The sequence below is a fragment of the Teleopsis dalmanni genome, chromosome 1 (assembly GCF_002237135.1).
Source record: "Teleopsis dalmanni isolate 2A chromosome 1, ASM223713v2, whole genome shotgun sequence".
In the NCBI taxonomy this organism is placed as follows: domain Eukaryota; kingdom Metazoa; phylum Arthropoda; class Insecta; order Diptera; family Diopsidae; genus Teleopsis; species Teleopsis dalmanni.
In genome coordinates this window covers 228195667-228218969 of record NC_051846.1, presented here as the reverse complement: position 1 = coordinate 228218969, position 23303 = coordinate 228195667, and the positions used below count along the sequence as shown (strand labels likewise).

Below are 23303 nucleotides of genomic sequence, written 5' to 3'. Positions count from 1 at the left end.
ATATAATGACAATGGGGGATTATGTAAATAATGAATTGAGCGTTCATAAGTCGCAGATTTAATTGATTATTGAAATCTATGATTAAGTATCGTCCACCATACAGATTCTGAACAAAGGGATGTATGTAGAAAGGGTATTATGATTAGTTATCGGATTTGTTTTATGTAGTGGGCATTATGAGGTTTCTAATCAGAAGTGATGCAAAAGTAATTTGCTGTTTCTTTAAAAAAAAAAATTAGCCATCTTAAATATAAATGTCATGAGATGGAACTGAGATTTTGGATTCCAATGAGTACGATAGTTTCTTTGACTGATTTAGTTAGTTTAACTAACATCTCGTTTTGGCATTAAATGATTTTGGAACTACAATAAACTTCTTTTTTATTATGTTATTCTATAACTAAACTTTTTTTGTCTTTTAGCTTATATATTGAAAACTAAATTATAGAAAAAGATCTTTATTATTTTGATTACGTTTGAGACAGCTTAAGTACGCTTCAACCTAATAGAACTAAGTGGTTGTAATAGTCCCAAATAATCAAGTAATGAAATATAAAGTATTGAAATAAATACAATACTTATATTAATAAGTATAATATGTAATAATAATGATTTAAGAACTTGAAAGATGGATTCAGTGTAAACGACGATAAGCGAGATCTATTTTACTGAAGTCAGTCTGAGACCAAAGAAACCAAAATTAAAATAACTCTGAACCCAGATTCAGGAAGATTATCATCTTAGTAACACAGCATTATTAATCAATTAGGTTCACACTTGTTTTTCTAAACGGATAATTGAAGATATAGATTCAGGGAGAATACTAATAGATGCGTTACTCGCACAGTTACTATATACATCAGAAAAAGAGCATACATACCTATAAAACTTACATATTGTTTTCTTCATATTATTTGGTGTTTTAAAATTTTTTTTGTATTCTATTTATTTTATTTTATTTATTTATTTTATTTATTGTTAGCGACGGCTGGCTTATGCCATTTTTAATTATAACGCTCTCAGATCCTGCATTTGTATTTCTATTTCCACTTATATTTCTAGTTCTATTTCTGTCTCCATTCAATACAAAATAATATAAAAAATTTTTAAATCCAATCAGTTAATGGATTTGGAATTAGTATGAGTTATTTTTTGGTTGGTTACGGTTCAGACAACAATTGAAAAGAATTGTTCTACAGCTGTGTCCAATCTATGGTACAATTTAAACTAAATATTTTTAAATAAAGGTTACTGTTGACAAATACTTAGCCAGATTTATTTCAGTTTAAAAAATCCATTTAACTAATTGCTGTTACTTCGTTCACGAAACATTTTATTTAGTATAATTTATTTAGTTAAACACATATTTTATTTTCTACAGGAATCCCGGTAAGCAGTATGGTGGAGAACTGAATATATCAGAAATAGGCAATTTTACGCTTCCTCATGGACTTCAAATTTTTGACTGGTATCGGAGGAAATCAGCAGCAACGAGGCGATTAAATATGCATTTAGCTGGCATACGCTGTATGATTGTGGTAAGTTACAGAAAAAGAGTAAACGGGAAAAATATCATGTTACCATCGTATTATTATAATAAATTATTATTTAGCAAAAAAAATGAAATAATTTTATTAAATGGTCAATTTTTTTAACACGGATAGTTTAACAACGAAATTAGCGACGATGTTCGCCTTTTACTGTCTTACGTTTCTCTTTCTTCTCCTCACGTTGTTGTTTTTGCTTTTCACGGTCTTCTTTGTCTTTACGTTTTTTGGCTGCACTATCAAGACGTGCTTGCTCTCTACGTTCTTTTTGCAACTTTATAACATCGTGAAGGTTAGTATTGCGTTCAACACCGGTTAAAGTTTTGGGAGTGATATTCTTGGTAGCTTCTTCAGGCTTATCAGAAGATTCATCATCAGTAACTGGAGTTTCTGAGTATTGTGTTAATATATGTTTACGTATTTGGCGCTCTTCCTCTGTATATTGACGTTCCTTGGAAACGGTTTGTATTTTTTGTGCTTCCAGTAATTTAGTTAGTTGATCGGTAACGTCAATGGAGGACGAGGCTGGATGTTTGTCAGTTGCATTATCTTCTGTCATTAATTCTTTCCATTTTTCGAATATCATTTTAACTAAACAATTGGTATTATCGACCAGTACACTCAAGAAATCAGTTAATGCATCTTTTTTTTCCTCATCCGTATCATCGCCTTCCAAGATACCAAGTATATAATTACCAAAAACTGATTCATCCGTCTTCCACTCGACTAATTTTTCCAGTAGCCAATTTTTGAATAGAGCGCGTTTGTCTGTCATATTTTTATTTTTGTAATTTATATAATTGTTCACAATTTTATACAAACTTTTAAACAATTTTTTAATATTTTATTGACACTATTTGACGTTCTTATATATATATAAAAAATTGACGTTAAAAAGTTTGTTGATATTTAAAATGATTTTTTGAGCACTTAATTGGAATGATTAATGGGTTATCTATCGTATAGGTTTAATGCAGTTCAAATCAATTTCCCTTGTATTCACAAATTAAACACGAATTGTGTCCTCTCGAATTTTGTCGGCAAAAACAGCTGTTTATGTGTTCGAAAACCATGTTATGAAGGTGTGAATAGAAAACATGGTGTGTAAAAAATTGTTCGAATTTTTGCAATAGTCAATACAACTTATAAGAGAATATTTTGGAAAACAAACCTATTTTTAATGATATAACATATTACTCGTAAATGGATGGATGTAGCCATCTTGAGAAGGTGTGTATAGAAAAAATGGTGTGATACATTTTTCGGATTCTCGCAGATCTCATACATATAACCCATAGGAGAATATTATGGAAAACAAAGCTATTTTTAATAATATAACATATTATTGCTTTATTATTATTAGACACGTAATACAAATAGTAACTCGCGTAAATGGATAGATCTACTTTTAGTATGTTTGGTTCCTTACTTGAAACATGATAGCAAAATGGTGAATACTCACCAATTACGCGAAACGTGAGGATATATATATATCCTTCCTTACAACCAACCAACCAGTCGACACTTATAATTACTTGATGGTGTTTCACTGCTTTGGTGAAGGTTTCCGTATCAATGTGCTAAACTATGTATGTTCAGAATCAGTCACTTTTTCTTAATATACAATATACCATATAAACCAACATATTTCAATGGCATTTTTCTTACTGGGTACTTACTGAAACACGCATCCGTAATATAAAATAAAATGTAAAACGTTTTATGGAAAGCACTTGGACATATTTGGAAAATGTGAATGGCTTTTGACTGAAGATGTCACCAATTGTATTTTGATTTCCCCTGTGTCATTTCTGTGTACTTCGAATGTGTATTTGTTGTTATTGAAATTTGAAATTGTTGTATCTATTTTATATAGATTGGGTACAAAAAAAATATGCACAAAAGTCCCCATACAAGCGGCATTGAAAACTGCAATAGCAATAAAATATTTTTCCGCTGCAGGCAACATCTACGGTTATTTTGGTATCAATGTAGAGTGAGTGGGTTTATGGGCCCAATATTTACTTTGCTCATAGGTAACATGCCAAATGCTGATGTTGGATGTTAGATGTTAGATGTTATGTTGAGAGACATTATCCACATCCAGCATTTCTATTGTGTATGGTTTGTGCATTATTTGTGCCAAATTGCTTAACATTTTGCATCATTTTACAATCTTCTTTTTGTTTTCTTTTTTGAATAATATTTCCCCTTTACTCTTTTGTTATTTAGTATTATTCTTTGTTTTTTTTTGTTTTTGTGAAAAATTTATTGTAACTCCAGTTTTTTTTGTCTGTTTTAGATTACCCACAAGAATCGTTCGGATACCTTGGAGCATTATCTTACAACACATTACGATACTCATCTGGATTCAATGAATCGCTTTAACTTTGCTCTGCTCTCACACGTAAGGGACATGTACAATTTCAGGTTCGTTGGATTTGTTGTTTTGGAATTAAAAAACATTTTTTCACATTCTTATTTATTTTTAAATTTATTTATTTCTTTTTTTTTTTGTTATACGAGAGTTTATATTTCACCATTCCTAAAGAAGCTGTAAATTGTTTGGTTAGTTTAGGGTTTCATCGTAGTTTAGTTTGGTGTAGTGTTTGCATTGATTAAAATCCATTTGCTGCAGGCACGTAATGACAGAAGAGTGCTGCAAGGGTACAAACGCCAATATTTATGATATATTCAGAAGAAAAATTTATTTCCAGAATATGAAATCACAATACTCCATTACCACAAAGTTTTCAGTTAAAGTAAATTTTAAATATTTAAAATATTTTTCCTTATATTTCTACATAATATGGAAAAGAGCTGTGCTTGATTTTCGTACACGTTTAGGCTAAAACATTCGTAAAAGGTGTATATTGATATTTTACATACGTTCTCCTATGAACTACTATTAAATATCATTAAAAATTGGAATTTTATTAAATATCAATTGAAACATTACTATTATCTGACTTCCTTTAAATCGAAAAAACGCTGATACACAGAACTAAAAGATATCCCAAAATTTGTCAATACCCTTAATCTGTGTCTGGATTAGATTCGACGAAAAAAAGACACAAGTATAGGCATTATATCTATCTTTATTGTTAAATTGTTACATTATATTGAGATGCCTGCGTGACTCACTATATATCTCTAATAACAGTCCTAAAAACTATCATTCCATCATGGATGCCAGTCAGAGTTGCATTTAACACTACAGTCATATAGTATGGTAAGTGAAGGGATTACAACAGTAGCCAAACTAAACGGAAGAAAGATATGCATTATAAAAGCTATTGCGGTAAAAATGTTAAACGTCAACCAAATGGGGAATACAAGTGCAAATAAATCAGATATATACGTTCTATCAGTAATGTAATTACGCTTCAATATTTTAGAAAAAATTTTCCAAACTAAAACCTGTTTTCTCGCTGCCAATATAGATTTTAAGCTAACGGTCTAATATACTATATATTTTCACAGACAGATAGACAGTGATTAAAGCTTTCGGATATAAGAGGTCTTCAGCTTATATAAGTTTACCAGTATAGATAAAATATTAACTTTACAGGTAGCAATTTTAATGCTAACTAAACATTAGTTTGCGATTCCCACCATGCGGATTTAGCACGGAATGCGACTTGGTGACTTTTCCATATATAAGATATCACAGATCATATTAATAAAAAATGTGACGTTACGAATATTCTGGCGTAACTTACTTAGCTTAAAATGAGAATCAATTGAAAATTAGTAAGCATTTAGTAGGCATTTAAAATTTGATTAAAGTAAAATTAAATAGAAATTCTTTCTTATATAAATTTCATTCTGTTTGAAAATTGTCCAGTATAAGTTACACATTTTGATCCGTTCAAAATTTGTTGTTAATTCTATATTTTGTTGTGTTTTGTGATTAAATTTCTTTGTAACAAAATTCAAATTTAATTTTTGGCAAAATTGAACCAATTTTTGCTTTAGACAATGAAGGGAATTAAAATCATGCCTTTAGTGATTACCAGTAGTTCAGATGAAAGCGAAGGCGAAGAAGTGATCATTACTCCTATTACCAAAAAACCTGACTTTTCGGAATATATGTGGATGGAAGGTGAAGATGATTTTGATAAAAAGGAATTGCAAAAACTTAGCGATGAATATACCATAATGCAGTGTATTAAGTCTGCATTGGAAGATGATTTAGAGGTGGAACTAATCAAATGGCGCAATTCAGAAGCTTTAGATAATGGTAGTGCCAATGTCGAAGTCTTAATATCTGCGCTTTACACTTTGGGAAAGCGTGACTTTAATGTTTTCACCTCAAGTTTAAATCCTAAGGCTCAGGAATTTATTCCTCGTGGCCCAAAATACTAAAAAAATCGTAAGTTTTTATATTAAATGAAGAAAATCTTTATAAGACAATTAAGAAATGATGTCATTCAGTTTTAAAGAAATGATTATTAGATAAGATAGTGTTGCAATTTTAAGGAGAAGTTCGGGGATTTGATTGATTTCTCTGTTAGAGATGTTGTGAATCTCCAGTTTTTGGATTTATTCAGATCCAGACTTAAGTAGTAGAATGCTTAAAACTTTTGTGACATAAAAATCAACTAAATAGTAGTTTTAAATAAATATGTTCTGGTTATAAAACACTCTTTTCCGCTTATAATTCTAGGAATGCGAGATGAAAAAGACTAATTGAGGAATCTTAACCCGCTTTCAATGCACCTATTTAAAGATATAATATTATTGGTGAAATTATTTCACTTTCAATTATTATAGTGAAACCTATTTGGTTTGTTCTTCTTGTGAACGGTGGAATGTCGGCTAGGGTTGAGAATTGGATGAAAACCGGCTTCGTTATGTAGTGTTAGCAGCTCTTGAAATCAGTTGCTTAAAAAATGGAATATTACAGGGGCTTGTGGAAATAATTTTGAAATGAATACAAAGAAAAGATTTCATAGAATCTATAGAAGAGATTTCGTAGAATACTCGTATAGTTTGTAGAAACTATTTTGTAGATAAGAATTTGTAGAACAGATTTCGTAGAAAATTTTGATGTAATATGTTGTGCGAGAGTCTTTCGTAAAATGAAAATGTTGTTTTGTAAGGATAGATAAAATTATATTTTTTGACATTTCATAAAAAATGACAAATAAATTTTTTTTCCTAAATTAGTATTTGGATTCATTATAATGTCATAAATTAGTATGAATCCTTTTATACGAGTACCTAGTTATCTAGTTTGTTACCTTTAATTTCGTGATTTTGAGTGATTGTAATTGTTTATAACCTCAATAATTTGTTATTAGTTTGATGTTCCTTAATCTAAACAACAAATTAAAAAACCATTAATTTTCATTAAACTTTCTTAACAAATTTTTGCAAAATTTCTACAATTTCTGCAATCCTACAATATATTCAATAATTCCATATCAATTATTATTACATTTTGCAGCTTTATAATGTCGAAAACAACCACCTGGGGATACTTAAAAAATGGTAAGTTCGATGGAATGATTGGAGCCCTAACACGAAATCAAGTGGATATTGGTGGTTCCCCGATCTATTTCCGCATCGAACGTGCCAAAGTGATTGATTACACAACTAGAACATGGGCTGCCAGGTAAGTTAGAAAAAAAACACAAAATCCGTTGAAAAATTGTTGACTTTAATAGCGGAACGAAAGAAATGTATTGAATGTATGTGTAATAATCGAGTGAAACGAGAGGAAAAGGATATTTTTAAAAATACATGAAAATTTTAAAATTTTTTTCTTCCCGTTTGCTTGTTAAGAAATGTTTTTACAATTACGCAAAAACCAAAATAAAACAAAACAAAGATTACACAATATAAAATGAGGTACTCGCGTTGCTTATGTTGGTACTCCTGCATATCCTTCCTGCTCCCTTGAACCTTTATGGTTTGTTTAATTTGGCGTATTGTGTTACCTGTCAATAACATGAAAAATGATGCAATGTACGCTGGCATGAATTTGTTGTTATTGTTGACATAGCTTACCTTATGTGGCATAAATCTTCCTGCAGCGCTATTTTGGCCGTGTCTGTGTGTATGTGTGCGAGTAAACCTATTTGTGTGCGTATTAAATTCCAATTTTTCTTATTTAGATATACATTTACATGTGTGTGTACGTCCTGTGGTGTTAATGGCAATTTTATACTTTTTATTTATGTGGCGTTTCCCCAGAGTTGTGGTCCTGTTGACTTTCGTTTAAGTTACCGGCATTAAATTTGACATATTAATTGAAACTAAATCCTGTTGTGTAGTCGCTATTCAATTTAATTTTATTGCTTTTTAAATAATTCGGTTGTATGTGTGATTTTTCAAACAAATTTGTTGTTATTGTTTGTAGGTAAAAAGTATCTCTTCTATTGGTTTTTTTGTTTAAAGAATATTTATTCGTATTTATTTTTGGTATAGACCGTGTTTCATCTTTAGACATCCACGTAGCACCAAAAAGGATCGCATTGTCTTTTTGCAACCCTTCTCAAATGATGTTTGGATATTTGTGGCAGTTTGTGGCATATTTACCATATTACTACTTTGGTTACTTACCAATATGGAGAGGAAACTTAAGCCACAGCAAGGAAATATGGAAGTATTCACAGGCAAAGGAAAGTTTTATAGTCATTGGATTATTCCATTTGAACGCAATAATTTGTTAGCATGTTGGGCTTAGTTGTTAGAGAATTCTGGCTGAATTTGTGCGGTAGATTTTATCGGTGTTCAGAATTAAACAATATATTTCCTATCCTAGAAGCTTTATTTAATAATATATTTTTTAGTCAAAGTAAGTTCCCATAAATATATCTAACCTAAATTTACGATATTTAGGGACCGATTTGATAGTTGCAGTTTAGTCATAGAATTTTAAGTAAAAATCAGCTGATAATAGAAAAAGTTGAGAAAATTTATAATCAATTTGATTTTTTTCTAAATTAAATTTGATGATTTTAAAAATTTTTACAAAAATATCGGTTTGTGACTCTGATTGTAAAAGCCATTTTGATATTGAAAAAATTTATAATGTTATTTTATTCAACCAAAGGAAACTCAGACCGACGTGATTGCTTCTAGTTCTAGGTATAAGCTTTATAATTTTGAACTTACTAAGCAAGTAAAAATTTCCATAATCAATCGTAAAACAATATAGAAGTAAATATGATATTTCCAATGTTGCACTATTTTTCATCATTTTGATCTTCTTAATTCTTTGGATTGTAAAAACTATCAACAGTTAACTTTAGGGTTCTTAATTAGACCTTGATGTGTATATCAATAACTGATTTGTAACTGTGTATAGCTTTTACGTAGATATGTGTAGAGTTGAGCACTTGCTATTTTTAAAGTATTATTATAAAATAGGAAATAATGATTGCTATCAGTTACACCAAAAAAAAAAAATTGATATTTTTATTATTTGCCCTTTGTACGGAATGACTTTGAAACAAGACAATATATTTTATACAAAGAAACATATTGTTTTTATATATCTATCTCACTCAAACTACTATTATGAACTATAGACAACTATCATAAACTATAGACTGCAACCATTAACCATAGATAACTAACATAAACCATAGACTACAATCATAAATCACAGACTACCAGCACTGTTGGAGCAACATTTACTCTGCTCAGAGTACCGATATATCAAAAATTTGATAGAACTATGCGCTGTAAAAAAGCAATGGGGCGCCGGTCATTTGCATACTATTTATTAATGACATTTATCACAAATAATATAAATTCTTAGTAAATTGTCTCATATTAGCAGTACTTTCCTAATATAAATAATAAATCATAACTGCATGGTAATATTTATAAAAAAAATATTAGATCTGGACGTAAAATTGTTCAGTACTTAAATTGCCATGTTTAGTAAAATGATAAACTATTTTTAATATTAAATTCAATATAAATTAATCAAATATGGATGAGTTTTTATCAATTCTTTTTTTATATTAAGATCTACATAAAATTTTATGAAAAGATAAGTTTTTAAACTGCGTTCCATTACATTACACTTAAAGGTTCATAGCTATAAAATTTGTCCTTTATGAGCACTAAAATACACTGAAAAAAAAAACCGAAAAATTATGAAAAACTTTGTGACGTAATAGCTCAAAACTCTTAAATTTTTACAATTTTTTTCCGTTTCGATGCGGAAACATGGTATGAAGTTCATTTTTTCATCAAAATTTGTAAAACTTCGAAATGTCGGAAGATGAAATAAAGTATGTTTTGACTAGACAATACCGAAATCGTCTTTGATGTTAAAATATTTCCCAATAACTTTTACTTTAAGTCTCAATTATTGTTTTTAATTTCTTCTTTTCCTTTCAATTCTTTTTGGCAGGTGTGACAAAAATAATAAAAAATGATATGGATATGCGACAAATTAATAATGGACTTGACGGTGAGGTTACAAAACCAGTTACAAAACAGTTAAGAGTAACAGGCAACGTAACTTGGTTTAAACGTTATTTCCTTAACTGTGGAACTGTTTTTTGTAGCCCCCAACAGGATGACGCATCGCGTCGACGTGTTGGACTTTTCTTAGAATCTACTTTGTTTTACATTGGTTCGATATGCCAACAAGGTAAGTATTTACCATATATATTTCTTTACTAATCTAAATAACATTTTCTGAAAGCTCATATTTTATGTAATATTATACTATTCTAAACAGTGTGGATTATACTATTCTTTGAGTTGAAGATAGTAAACTGCCTATATATGCATTAAACAAAGGAATTTATAAAGTTTATTCAATATACATATAATAGAGATCGTAATGTTACGTTAAGTTCTTATTGGCCCAGTTCTATGTAAATAACTGCAATAAATTAATGAAAAAATGAAACCGTAATCACTTATTAAACCAAAATATTTGCATAAAAAGACTTTCAGACCATAGGCTTCTCCATTGTAGGGATTATAAACTTGTATCTGCTTTAAGAACAATTATTTCTGATGTAGTTTGGAAATCTTAGTTTTGATGTTATGTTTAGATAATAGGTGGCTAATGTTTCGTATAGGCTTACGTACTTTCCTATTGATCGATATCAAAAAAACAGAAATCTATTACATTGAAATAATTTCTCTTAAATTAGTATCTTAAAGATAACTATAGATTATAGTCGAAGTGTCGGTAACAATAAAATGTATTTTTATTTTTTTTTTTATTTATTTTTTTCATTAACCAGTTGCCCGTTCAAAAATATTTATACTATAATAATACAAGTCTGTAATGAATGAAATTGTACTTAATAGATATTAAGTAATACGTGTACGGGTTTACTGAACCAGTGTTCAGCTCCCATAAAATTTCTTGTAATATGTGGATTTAAAATATTTATCCGGTGTATATAAACCATATTATTATTCGTTATACACTTTTTTAATATTCATAGTTCCACATTTCACTTACTCATGTTAATTTCTAGATCTCTTCAAAATAAGTCCCTAATTACCCGGAGTACCCTTTTAAGGTTTGCGAACAGATAGCATTTACTAGACGTCTAGTTTTAAAGTACAAGAGGGTTTTCAAAACAATTTGAAGTGGTGCTCCGTTTTGTAAGTTATCAATCCCTTGTGATATGGGTCGTTATCTTGATAACAGAATTACTTTTTTCTCTCGATTTTTTTTCATGATTTTGTATTTGTAAGTAATTGATGAAATTTACAATATGCGCTTTCTAAAATGTAAATGTTATTACATTTTCGGCTCCCAATTCTTGTAGTTTTATTTTGTACCATATGTAGATGAAGACTGTCCACAGAAATAATTCTGACGTATAGTCTTTGATTATTTACCCGCTTTGAGTGACTGTTGTCTATCGCTATTTACTTAGGTGATTACCGATTTGCTAAGAAACTATGATACAAATCATTTCTAACATATATCTTCATACTACTCAGAACTACCAACTCTTCACTGGTTTTACTTGAACTAACGCGGTACTAATTCTGTAAATAGTTGTCTTCTGTTTAAATATTCACGTAAAATCTAGTTCGCACACATTTTTCTGGTATTTCTGCCTCATCTATCTCTTTTATATCTTTTTAGTCTTTCTTTTTTTCTTTCCACAAAAGCTCTTTTCAATTGTTAAATTTATGACACTTTTTCTTAATTATGAAGTACTTCAAGGAGTAAATTTCTTCCGAACAAAAATTTGTCACTGCTTATTTCTTGTGTTAAACATGCTGCTAATAATTTTATTTTACTTTTACAAAAGGTTTGGCATTTTCGACAACTTTCTTTTCCGGACGCTGCATTGTCATAACAAGTCTCTTCTTCTCGTTCTCCATTTACCAGTTTTATTCGGCGAGTATTGTCGGAACTCTATTAATGGAGAAACCGAAAACAATACGCACATTGCGCGACTTGGTGCATAGTTCATTGGAAATTGGCATCGAAGACTTACCCTACAATCGAGACTTCTTTTTGGTGAGTAAAAGCTTTTAGTTTCAAACTATTTATGATTTCAATTTTTACAATTTTTTATTTTCATTGCACAGCGTACCAAAGATCCTGATGCGATTGAATTGTATGCAAAGAAAGTAACTAATATACCGCCTGCACCTGAATTTGCAGAGTCCAATGGGGAGAGTATGCCACCGACACCTGCAACAGAACTAAGTGCAGCGGCCAAGGCAAAATCGTATCGTGACATTTTGCACAGTCATGAGACTGGAGCACATGCCAAGACTAATGAAGCATCAAATTGGTATGAACCGGAATATGGAGTGGCGAAAATAAGGAAAGGGAGTGAGTAACATAAAAAATTTAAATTAATTTATTTTGGCAGTTAAAAAAATTGGCAAAATTTATGCGCTGTTTTTAATTACGTACAACATAAATCGAAAAATAAGTTTTTAGTAACTGAATCTGTACAGTTTTGGCTGAAGAAGAAAAAAAAAAATTAAATATGAAAATGAATTGCTACAATTTATAAACAAAATTTGTTGCCTGCCGTCTCCGTTTACAGTATTTTTTTCATATCTTTATGAAGTTTGCTGCTTTATGTTGCCAGTAGTGCCATGACCACAAATGTTAAATAAACCAAAGGCATCCATTATTACCTTTTGTGTTGGAAAATTGCATGCTGCAGCTAAAATGTGTCCTGCGTTTTGGTTGCAATGCAGCCAGTGTTAGTGCCAGGGTCCTAGTCACTCAACTCATACCGCTCACGTTTATACGTTATTCTTGCTGCGGCTTTTGCTTTAGTTTTGTGCTCTTCATTTCGTGCTATTTTTGCTGGCTTGCATTATCGCAACCTCATATTGGTTACCGGAAAATACAACTTTTGCGTCCGGCAGATCGCCTACAACTCAAAACTCAACAAAAAAAAAATAGATTAAAAAATTATATAATCATTGGTACAACAATGCAGCACTGTGTCCTTGTGTGTGTCCCTATTAGCAGTTTTGTCTCTATTTCCTCTTTTTGTGCATATTTTGCAGGATTTGAAATTCGGTTTCATTTTCGCTTATTTCCCAACGCTTTTTAAAGCGCCTTGCTTTAGTTAACAAGCTCAGCTTTGTCACATTGCCAATACGACCACACACAACCATTAGAGGCTTACCACCCACTGAACACAGCCCACCACCCAACCGACATACTAGAGTTTTTACAAAGGCATGCATAAATTTCGTTCTCTGAGTTTTGCATATAAAAGTCGGAAATCGTAACTCCATTGTTATGTGCATTTTCGAATCCGTATTTTATTTTATTAGCTGGAATATTTTCTATTTTAACCTTGTTTTACTGACCTTAATTCCACGTTGAGTGAATTTTCATAAATAAATTTTTCATTTTTTATGTTTCATGTTTTCACGCAAAAAAAAAAAAATAGTGTAAACGTTGGCTCGATTTCATTAAGTTTGTCCTTTGTTGGGCTATATTTTTGGGCACAAATTGGACATTAAAATTTCAGTTAAAATATTTTTCGATGTAAAAGGAGTGCGAAGCTCGCTTCAGTTTTTAATGAGATAATAATGAGAGAAAGTGCCATTAAAATTATTTGGATTACTAAATTAAAATGAATGAAGTTTAAAGTAATGTGGTTAAAAACTTTACTTGAGTATTTATTAAAGTAATACAGTAGCTTTTTATTATCATAATTATCATAGCATAAAAACATACTAGAGTATATTGCAATGCACTTTTATTATATTGAAATGCACTTTCACTATATTGCAATGCACTTTCACCAGTGGCGGAGCTAGACCGAGGCCCCCTTTATAACCCAGTTGTAAAAGTAAATAAGTTACATTCACTAATACGACAAAGCATGATTGAAAGTTTTATTGCTAATCAATTTAAAATAAACTCAAATTAAAATAAATGAATTTTCCTACTTTTAGTATCACCCTATTTTTTTTTAAATTATATCATAATGAAGATAGTCTCTCTTGGACCATCATACTTTTCTAGTACGTCTTAAACAATTTTAACTTTGCTTCTTGCTTTTCGTCGAAGTTATACTGACTGGAACTGTGAACATGAATCTGATTACTATATAAACATTAGGAAATACTTCGAATATAGTTAATGCCATTATCAAACCAAATTACTCAAAATATTTATTAAGTGCTTAGAATCCACAGTTGGTAACTTATTGCGAGGCCCCTGCGGGCGCGAGGCCGACATCGCTGACGCCTAGCGACGCCACTGACTTTCACTTGCACATTACTGACACTTCCGAACTGATCATGAATTTTTTTAGGAAAATTACTAAATTTTGTTTTTGTCTGCTCACACCATCGATTATCTTTGTCGACGTAAAGTAAATACTTAGTGAATGTTTCTTTATGTTTTGATAAAACACACAGAAACTGATGACTTACCTTTAAGGACAGCTATGAATTTTGTATCTGCACATGGAACGCCCAAACAGGCATGCAACGGTCAAAAAGATTAATTGATCCTGAACACATCAAAGTTGATGCTATCCCTGACATTAAAATCTACACTGAACTTCTTACAGGACATTGTAGACTTAATTACCACATAAAGATTATAGGTGCGGCAGAAAGTGACTCCTGTTGACTCAGTCATAAGGAGATGGAAACATCAGAACATATTCTATGCAATTGCCCAGCAGCAGCAAAACGCAGACTCGACTACCTTGGAAGCGGATTCTTAGTTCCTAATCAAATAGGTAAAATTAAGCCCAAAGCAATTACAAGATTTATAGTCTAGAATTGTCTTAGTTGGGCCTTTAGGCGCACAATAGCTCTTTTAAGTCGGGGTGCATTCATAGCCTATTATTTAATAACTTGTATCTTCACAACATTTTTTGCTTATATTTATGCAATTTTAGAATGCAATGGGATGCATTTATATAAAATAAGGGTTTATGAAGATAAATGTACTCGTACATATGTATATACGGCAGAGACCTAATTTTGTATACTTTGTTGGTTGTGATGCAAAAAAGATTACATCTTCGCTAGAAAGGGGGTTCTGATCTGGTTGTAAATCTAGATTAGATTTAATATACCCTTTTATTTTTTTATGTGTCTAGATATTTAAAAGTATCTAGGCATATATTGAGACATACATTTTCAAAAGGATAGCGAATGTGTACATATACTGCCTGTAGAAATTAAACTATTCCGATAAGTAAAATTGTCAAGTGTTCCAGAATCTTGAGAATCGATTTCATCTATGGATTAGTTGACATTGTTTAAAGTGTGCATCTTAATCGTCGTTTTGTATTTATTTTAAAATTATATTTTTCCGACTCAGTATTGTTATAATTAATTTGTTTTGAACACATATTAGTGCGATTGGTTGACAGTAGTTACACATTATCCATATATGAAAAATTAATTACAGATTCGAATGTCTTTATTATGGTAATTTTTTGTTAGATAATAAATGATTTGGCATTACATTGACAATTATTTTTAATTATAGAGTCGAACTTATCTAATACACAGCTGTTTCATACTCCTGTACTCCTGTTGGTATGGTAACCCTGACTGTTCCGTTCTTTAGAATTCAGTTCGGTGAGTTGGTTTTTCTTTGTCTTTTGCTCAGTTGTTTTCGAGGGCGTATCATAGATATATATTGAGATTCAAAATTCAAGTAATGTTAGATTTTAATTAATCTTAAAACTGCTGCAAGTACTTTGTGCTCACAAAGTATTTACTATTCTGATGCCATCCAACTAAAGTTCATTTTATTTAGTTTTAGTTTAATTATCCTATTTAATCCAAACATAATTAAATTAGTTAATTATCCTATAAAGTTTCTTACAACCAACGGCAAATCAGCCTCAACTTACAATTCTAATTAGTATGAATACTATTCTTAAGCACATACTAGTGTTATTGTTTTCTATGCACTTTTAATGTACATATTTTTCTTGGTTTTATTCATATATTTAAATTTCCTTTAAAATATATCGAATCACTAAATTGAATTTTCATATTGCCTTGCACCTTAAGGATGTGTTCTATTCAAGCCCCTTGCAATGCTGCTTTCTCATCCTGTCATACACAGTAACCTTTAAATTTTCATATACTTATATATCAACTTTACAATGCATAGCAGTTGAATTGATATACGAACTTCTCTATATATTTATATGCAATGATGTGCATAAAGGATTTGCATTTCATGTTGATGTGGCAACCGCTTATAAAATCATTGCGGACACATTTACCGAAAAGGAAATATGCGATCTAACAGAAATACATTTATTCCAGCCGCAGAAAATGGTTGCCATCGTACAAAAAGGATCGCCACTGAGGAAAATTATAACATATGGGTAAGCTAACATATTCTTCTACACATACATATATGTATATATTTCACTGCACTGTATGTATAGATACATTGTAGTATCTCATAGATGCGATTTTAGTTTCGTAATAAGAAAATGAGGAAAAAAACAGTTGCGTGGCTTGCATGCAACATTTCCAGTTATGAGAAAATTTTTGTAATTGAAGCGCTAATAGCAAAATTATTTGCAAAAAATTTTAATTATGGAAAATGAAAAAATAGAAAAATACACAGAAAAAAAAGAAGCGATAATGAAAGAAAAGCAGCAGTGACTTGCTATAATTGCAAAAATAAAATTTTTCTTAAATATTTATTAATGTGCTACATTCATAATTTAAAAGTTGTTTTTTCTTAAATTTTTGTAGCTTTGAACAAAATGTATATTCTCCTTATATATGAAATTAGTTAAAATAACGTCAGTCCATTTATATAAACATTTTTTAAATTAAATGATATAAATGTCCCTGAGTTCCTGACCCAATAAATAAAGAAATTATAAGATAGGAAGGGGGAGGCAGTTCACATATTTCTAACACTTTTACTTAAGATGCAGAGCGACAAAAATAACTTCTTCGTATTAATCACGACTATAATAAGATATTTCCTTAAATGCCTCTAACTTGTTTTGCGTAACACACCAGTTACCGCGAATAGAATAAAGTTCTTTGATACAAGATTTATACCCCAACTTCAATATTAAATATTTGAAAAAAACCTAATGACTTATGGATAGGTTGATACCTAATTTTATAGATATTTTCTTTTAAAATAGCAGCCCATCTAAATTGAAGAAGTGTATTTTAAGGGCTGCTTACTGTAGACTAAGGGTATGTCGTGGTTCATCAAATATCTTGTGAATATTTCACTCATTAGTTGCCCTAAACGTTTGGATGTCCAGAAACTATACTATAGTTTCTATAATCAATACTAATATTGATTATTTATTGATAAATAAAAAGATTTTAATATTATTTGATTCTCCAATAAGATGAATGTGGTTCGAATATAAATACTATTTCACAGATTTTCTCATAATATAATCGTGAGAATGAATTTAAACATTGTTTTAGCGATAAGTTTAAAGAAATGCTTTACTCCCCAATAAATTGAGTGCAGTCTTACTAATATGTCTACTTAATATAATATTGTAGTGTAAACGTTTAAAGTAATTGGGTAGATTTGATTTCTCAGAAAATATAGGACCTTCCATCATGTTGTTCTTTTTTAATTTATCTATGTGTATTATAAGACTGAAGTCGTTTCTTAAATTTATATTCAAAATAAAAATTTCCATGTAAGTCCGTGATTTTTCTCAAATGTTTGTCTATGTTTTCTCAAGCATAATATATTAAGTAGCTTAAAGTAAAATCATACGGATATTATATGGTTTGTAGACTGGAAAGAATTTTAATTTAACTGCTTAAACGTGAACAGCTGCTTATTTATAAGATTAAACTGCAGATGATCATTATGACAGTAAACAACTGACTGTTAAACACATCTAATATCACTGTCAGCTCGTACCTGCTAAGACTACCTACATTTTACCAAATTCTTGTAATTGGGATTAGCTTCTAAGCCTATTTGTTATTGAGACCAGTAGATGGCAGTAGTAGAACTGCCATTATAATAACACTAGTAACAGAATGATAGCCAAGCAATGCAGCAGGAGGAAATGGTAGAACGCATCGTCTTGGGTTATGTTAATTGAACTATCGTTTCAGATTTTCGTTTCAGCTCTGGTCTGACATTAGTTTAGAAGTTAGAATGGCGAAATTCTGTACTGATTCATGACATGCTTACGGTCTGCATTTTTTACATATCGATAACCTTGGGGACATGACATATAATTCTGTTATGAAAATGGTAGAACCTTTTAGAAATGACTTTCAGACTAAAATCATATTGGAAGTAGTTAAAAACATGGCTAGATCAGGTACGTAGTGCTGACATTACATAGCGTGTAATGTAACTTTCGTAGCCGTTCAGTTGATTATGAAGTTCAGAAAATTTCTGACTTAAATTGTATCTGGCAGGAGGTTAGGCTCCTGCCCAAATGTAGCAATATTATTAAAGTACTATTATACTACTACAATAGGACTATTATACTATTATGACTATTATAGTGTCAGTCGTAGTTATCATTATGTGTAAAACAAAGCTGAGCGTACTGCTAGTTACATATTTAAAATTTTTAAAAGTAGTTCGGAAAATTTTTTTTCTGCAAAATGTTACAAAAACAAAAATGTTGAATGTAACTAAAAATTATTATTAAATGTGGTTCAACGAAGCAAAATTTTGTACTGCAGGGCAACTGTTCCCATATAAAAATTACTAAAATGAAATGTAAGTAACAAAAATTATGGCAAGAATGAAAATTTGCAACATTTTTACAACAAAAACGAAAAAAACTTTGTACATCAAAAAAAATTTTATTTTTAAGGGACACTAAATTTACAGGTTAAATACAGTATATGTAACTTACAAAACTTAAAATTAGAAGTAATGAAAATGAAAATAAATGAATTAAAAAATAACAAAACTGTAGGTAACTTTTGGCTAAAAAATTATGTTAAAGTTGCAATGTTAAGCAAAAGTTGTGTGATATCTACTCTGCACTGAAGCAAGGATATTGGTTGGTATCCATTAAAGGATTTGTCAAATGCAAAAAAGTACTTTCATTTCATACACCACAGCACAGTATAAAATTTATGTTACATGCTTGGCTGCGCTATATGTAAGCCTCGACTAATGGTCTGGCGTTTATAAAAAGTATTGGAATAGGAGTTGACCATCGAGTTTTTTAAGAGCCTAAATAGTTTTATCTTTGCTAAAGCCTCTGTCTATAGAACATAGTTCAACTATGTGCTATAAATGTTTTATTGAATGGGTTTCTTTTTAAATAGCAAATATTTCTATCTTTTCTAACATAATTAAATTAGTTTTAATAAATTTGTTTAACTAAACCTTTTCATTTGGTAGTAATTTGAAGAACTGAAATAACAATATAATTGAATTTAATAATGTTTATTAAACTATGTCTATAATAACTATTTGAAAATATAAATACTAATCAATAGGCTTTTGTAAGAATGTTTCTTTTACGTGTTTGATTTTAATAATGTGATTAAACATATTAGATCATAGTAAAGTCCTTTAAATTATCTTTATTGGAAAGTTAATTGTATGCCTTTAATGTTTAGTTATGATTTCTGGTTAATATTCCCTGCAGCTGATACCCATGAAACCCCACAACTCAAACAGTGTTGGTTTCCAAGTGGTTAAACTTAGTCTCTTTCACATATCTCGATAAAAAAAATATCTTAAGAGGTAAGATTACATGATCGGGGAAGTGATGTTCTAGGACTATAGCGTTCATCGAATGTTTGCTGCAGAAATCTGATTATTCCGTAATATCTAAATAGGTTTTAACATTGTATCCATTTTCATTCTTTTAATTCTTTCATTTAATTAGGCAAGAAAAAGTCATTAATGATGAATCTGTAGCTCTTTTAACTGATAGTTAACCATTTAAGCGAGTTTACAAGGTATTAGAAGTGTGATTAGTTCACAGCTCAAGAAATTTTTTTTATTGTATGAATACTCATACCCAGTGTTTTTCGAAAAGCTTCTCCAACCTGATAACTACTTCTTATTTGTTTTATATATTAGTTTATTCTATCAGTTCTTCTACTTAATGGTTTTCTGCCTTATTAAATAGATGGTAGAATTAGAGTTAGCAGTTTAAGTATTGTTAGTCCTGCTGCCTGTTCTGTTCTGTTTCCTTAAAGCTTAACACAATCCTGCTTAAAGTGTTAACATTTTTAAATAAAATACATATTGAGTTGGATTTATTAGCTTCTTGTTGTTGGAATGTTGTTGAAAAATAAACATATAAGAAATCTCGTATTTATATAAGTACATGAATAAGCTATTTACTATAGGGAAATCATGTAGGCACGTGTCATATTCGTGACAAGGGTAACAACACCCTTACAATATAAATATATCTAAAACAATAGCGGGGAATGGTGTGGAGGAAAAGCCAGTGCAATATATCCTTGTTTAACATATACCTGTTATAAATGTTACATACGTCTATGTAAAATATGTAATTTTATTGCTGATGTGGAGCCGCTGTTACAGGCTACAGTCGCGATTCCAATTTCAACCTAACCAAATATGAAAACAATTTAGTAAAAATGAAAAAAAGTATAAAACTGACATGAAATACGAGCAGTTTTTGAATTAATGGTAAAATGATTCGTAGTAACATACAAAATTTAGGTATTCAAAAATTTTGTTGTGAATATCATAGGTTTCACAGAAATTTAAGTGAACAATTTCTGTTAGAATTTTAATATGAATTCACCATAAAATAAATTATTTTAATTTATTTTATTTTAATTTTTTAGGCTGCTGCGTGTTACTGAAAGTGGCCTCTTGACTTATCAGAATAACATTTGGCATTCGCCAAAACCACGCTGCGTTAAGCAACTACACACGGATGATTTGCGAGTAAGTAATAATATCTGTTTTTTATAGTTGGCACTAAACTCCAACTTCAGTAGGAATATTGACTATAGTAAAATTTTAAAAATGTATCAAATATATTTCTAAGCTCGGTACTGCTTTTCTAACGCTTAAGATTTAAATCCTTGAGAATAACGTTGAAATATGTGATATCAACTGTTAGTGTTATTAGCACACCTTAATTGGAAAGAAGGGTTTCCTTTTGATTTTAAAATTTGAAAAAATCCAATTAAATTCGTTGCCAGGCTCCTCTATTTAGCAACACATCACTGCTATCAACTATAGGACGAGTTAAAAGCATTTTTTCTTAACAATAGGGATTGCCATATAGGCATCGACTAAATCATTGATATTTCCATCATACGGGAATAGGCCTTTTTTACCTTAAATGTTTTAAAGGGTTAAAACATTTGTAAAAAATTTAGCATTTCACGTTTTTAAAATGCTTTTAAGGATACAAATTGATTTAACGTGAAACATTGAGTTCTTAGAAAAAGTTAAAATTGTTGCATATTATTTGAATTTATATTTACATTTTTTTTTAAATATTAAAATAGAACAATCAAACATTTAATTGTGATTAATTTTTTTTTTATTAATAAAGGTGGATATGCAAACATTTACCTCCGCTCTTTTGGTGTTGTTATTCGGATTTGCAGTTAGTCTATTTACATTGCTTTTGGAAAATCTTCACTACCGGATGTGGCATAAATTTATGATGGAGTAATTGATTACATTAAAAGTTCTTTGTTTATTCAAAAAAAAAACTGTCTTGATGCAAAAACAAAATTTTAAGTAAATAAACACATTTTTATATAGTTTTGGAAAAATAAATAAATATATACAATAGCTACAAACATAAAAAAATCACATTTTTTGCATTAAAGTAATTAATCAGTGGTGGTAAATATAGGGTTCTCCAGCGTGGAAAGATTTTTTAACATTTTTTTTGAGCAAATCAAATAATATATAATCATATAGCAAGGGTTACTCATTACGTGGTTCTGAATTCGCAGCACTGTTTCGTGGTATATGACAAACAGAACTAACACTCAATGCATCCCATGTTTGGTTTACGGTTTTCCATATTCAATAAGAAACTTTTAGCAACCATCGAACATCTTCCAAATTGACCACACAACTTGTGATTCGACAGGCAGTAAGTATTCTGCATTTCGTGTATTATGAAATAACGGACGAATTTATCATTCATTTAAGCGCACTAAAGGAAAAACAGTGAAAAAATTTGAGGAAACTGGATACATAATAGATCTGGATATTATCTAAACGTTGATAATTACATTTGTTGGAGAAATTGTCAAAAAAAAATCAATTTCACTATGCTGCGCATAGCATTTGAGGAGTAATTTACAGCACACTATAGCGTACTTTGTATTTGATTTCGGGTTCCTGTCCTTATGAAAGTCAGCTAAAACATTAACTAATGCAAGCTCAGAATAAAATACATAGAGCATATTTTTGTTGGATAATTGACACTAACACTAGATGAGCTTCATTTATCGCTTGACGGATATGTCTATAAAAAAAATTGTCACATCTGTACCAGTAAAATCCAAAAAAAATGAATGTATGATATACTATTTCGTCTGGAAGTTATTGCACAGACTCTGAATGCGGTAATCACAATGATTACCAATTTTTTATGGCGTGAAATTGAAACTGACAATTTTACTGATATGAATTAAGTGGATAATACTCAAACTCTTGACGTTTTGGAAACGATATCCGTCAAACTATACCACCCTGTGCTCCAATTGGAGCGATAGTTAAACACACATCTGTGTATTTGTTATCATATAGGATAACAACGGTCAGCATGGACTGCGTTGTCACCTTAACAAAATGAGTCTACCCGAAATGATAGATTGTCGACTCTGCTTAGAAGCAGACGAGACTTTCAATCATATTCTCTGTGACTGTTCAGCCTTAATCTGCGCCAGGAGAACGTGACTAGGTGGGGAATTACTTCTCCTGACATTATGAGGTCCTCAACGGCTGACATTTTGGCTTCCATTCGAAAGGCGGAATGCCTTTTGTTCGGGTAGGGTTTGTAGCAGCATAAAGGATTAACTATAGTCGCGGTGATTTACTCCATTAGGAGCCGGTACTCTGTTTATTTCAACTCTATTCCATTCAATCATCAAGAAATTGAGAAAAAATTCTATCAAATTAAAGTTAAGCTATTTTGTTACAAGATATATGCTGACAGGACATCGAGAATAATGTCAAAATATCGTATGATGTCATATGGAAAACATTAGAATGGTATGGTATTTCACATTTAATACAAACCCCAAACGATATATTGAAATGTAAATTTTAATCAAGTATTTTTTTTTTCGTTTAGTTTTGGAAATATAAAATGAATAACTCTGGATATAAA

The 23303-nt window shown here is 30.4% G+C and overlaps 4 protein-coding genes across 6 annotated transcripts in view; 3 read left to right on the top strand and 1 right to left on the bottom strand.

The window, feature by feature from the left end:
- LOC119672527 (calcium-binding mitochondrial carrier protein SCaMC-2) overlaps positions 1–23303 on the top strand; it is a 159457-nt gene that overhangs the window by 62445 nt on the left and 73709 nt on the right. The gene's annotated exons all lie outside the window — the stretch shown is intronic.
- LOC119672530 (coiled-coil domain-containing protein 43-like) lies at positions 1322–2368 on the bottom strand. Its single transcript, XM_038083595.1, has one exon. The coding sequence runs from the start codon at positions 2321–2323 to the stop codon at positions 1679–1681; it is 645 nt and encodes a 214-aa protein (XP_037939523.1). The 5' UTR covers positions 2324–2368; the 3' UTR covers positions 1322–1678.
- Positions 5382–7090, top strand: LOC119672535 (polyadenylate-binding protein-interacting protein 2-like). Its single transcript, XM_038083606.1, has 2 exons — positions 5382–5923; positions 7001–7090. Exon 1 carries the CDS (start codon positions 5530–5532, stop codon positions 5914–5916), a length of 387 nt encoding a protein of 128 aa, XP_037939534.1. The 5' UTR covers positions 5382–5529; the 3' UTR covers positions 5917–5923; positions 7001–7090.
- LOC119672528 (ionotropic receptor 75a) lies at positions 7091–21666 on the top strand. Its single transcript, XM_038083593.1, has 7 exons — positions 7091–7168; positions 9926–10168; positions 11808–12019; positions 12091–12340; positions 16190–16352; positions 20782–20884; positions 21504–21666. The coding sequence occupies exons 2-7, from the start codon at positions 9952–9954 to the stop codon at positions 21624–21626; spliced, it is 1068 nt and encodes a 355-aa protein (XP_037939521.1). The 5' UTR covers positions 7091–7168; positions 9926–9951; the 3' UTR covers positions 21627–21666.

Excerpts from the sequence above, each read along its gene's own strand:
- LOC119672530 (XM_038083595.1), bottom strand. The coding sequence starts at position 2,323 with ATGACAGACAAACGCGCTCTATTCAAAAATTGGCTACTGGAAAAATTA.
- LOC119672535 (XM_038083606.1), top strand. The coding sequence starts at position 5,530 with ATGAAGGGAATTAAAATCATGCCTTTAGTGATTACCAGTAGTTCAGAT.
- LOC119672528 (XM_038083593.1), top strand. The coding sequence starts at position 9,952 with ATGGATATGCGACAAATTAATAATGGACTTGACGGTGAGGTTACAAAA. Across the intron at positions 12,020-12,090 it reads ACAATCGAGACTTCTTTTTG|CGTACCAAAGATCCTGATGC; the intron begins GTGAGTAAAAGC and ends TTCATTGCACAG. Across the intron at positions 16,353-20,781 it reads AGGAAAATTATAACATATGG|GCTGCTGCGTGTTACTGAAA; the intron begins GTAAGCTAACAT and ends TTAATTTTTTAG.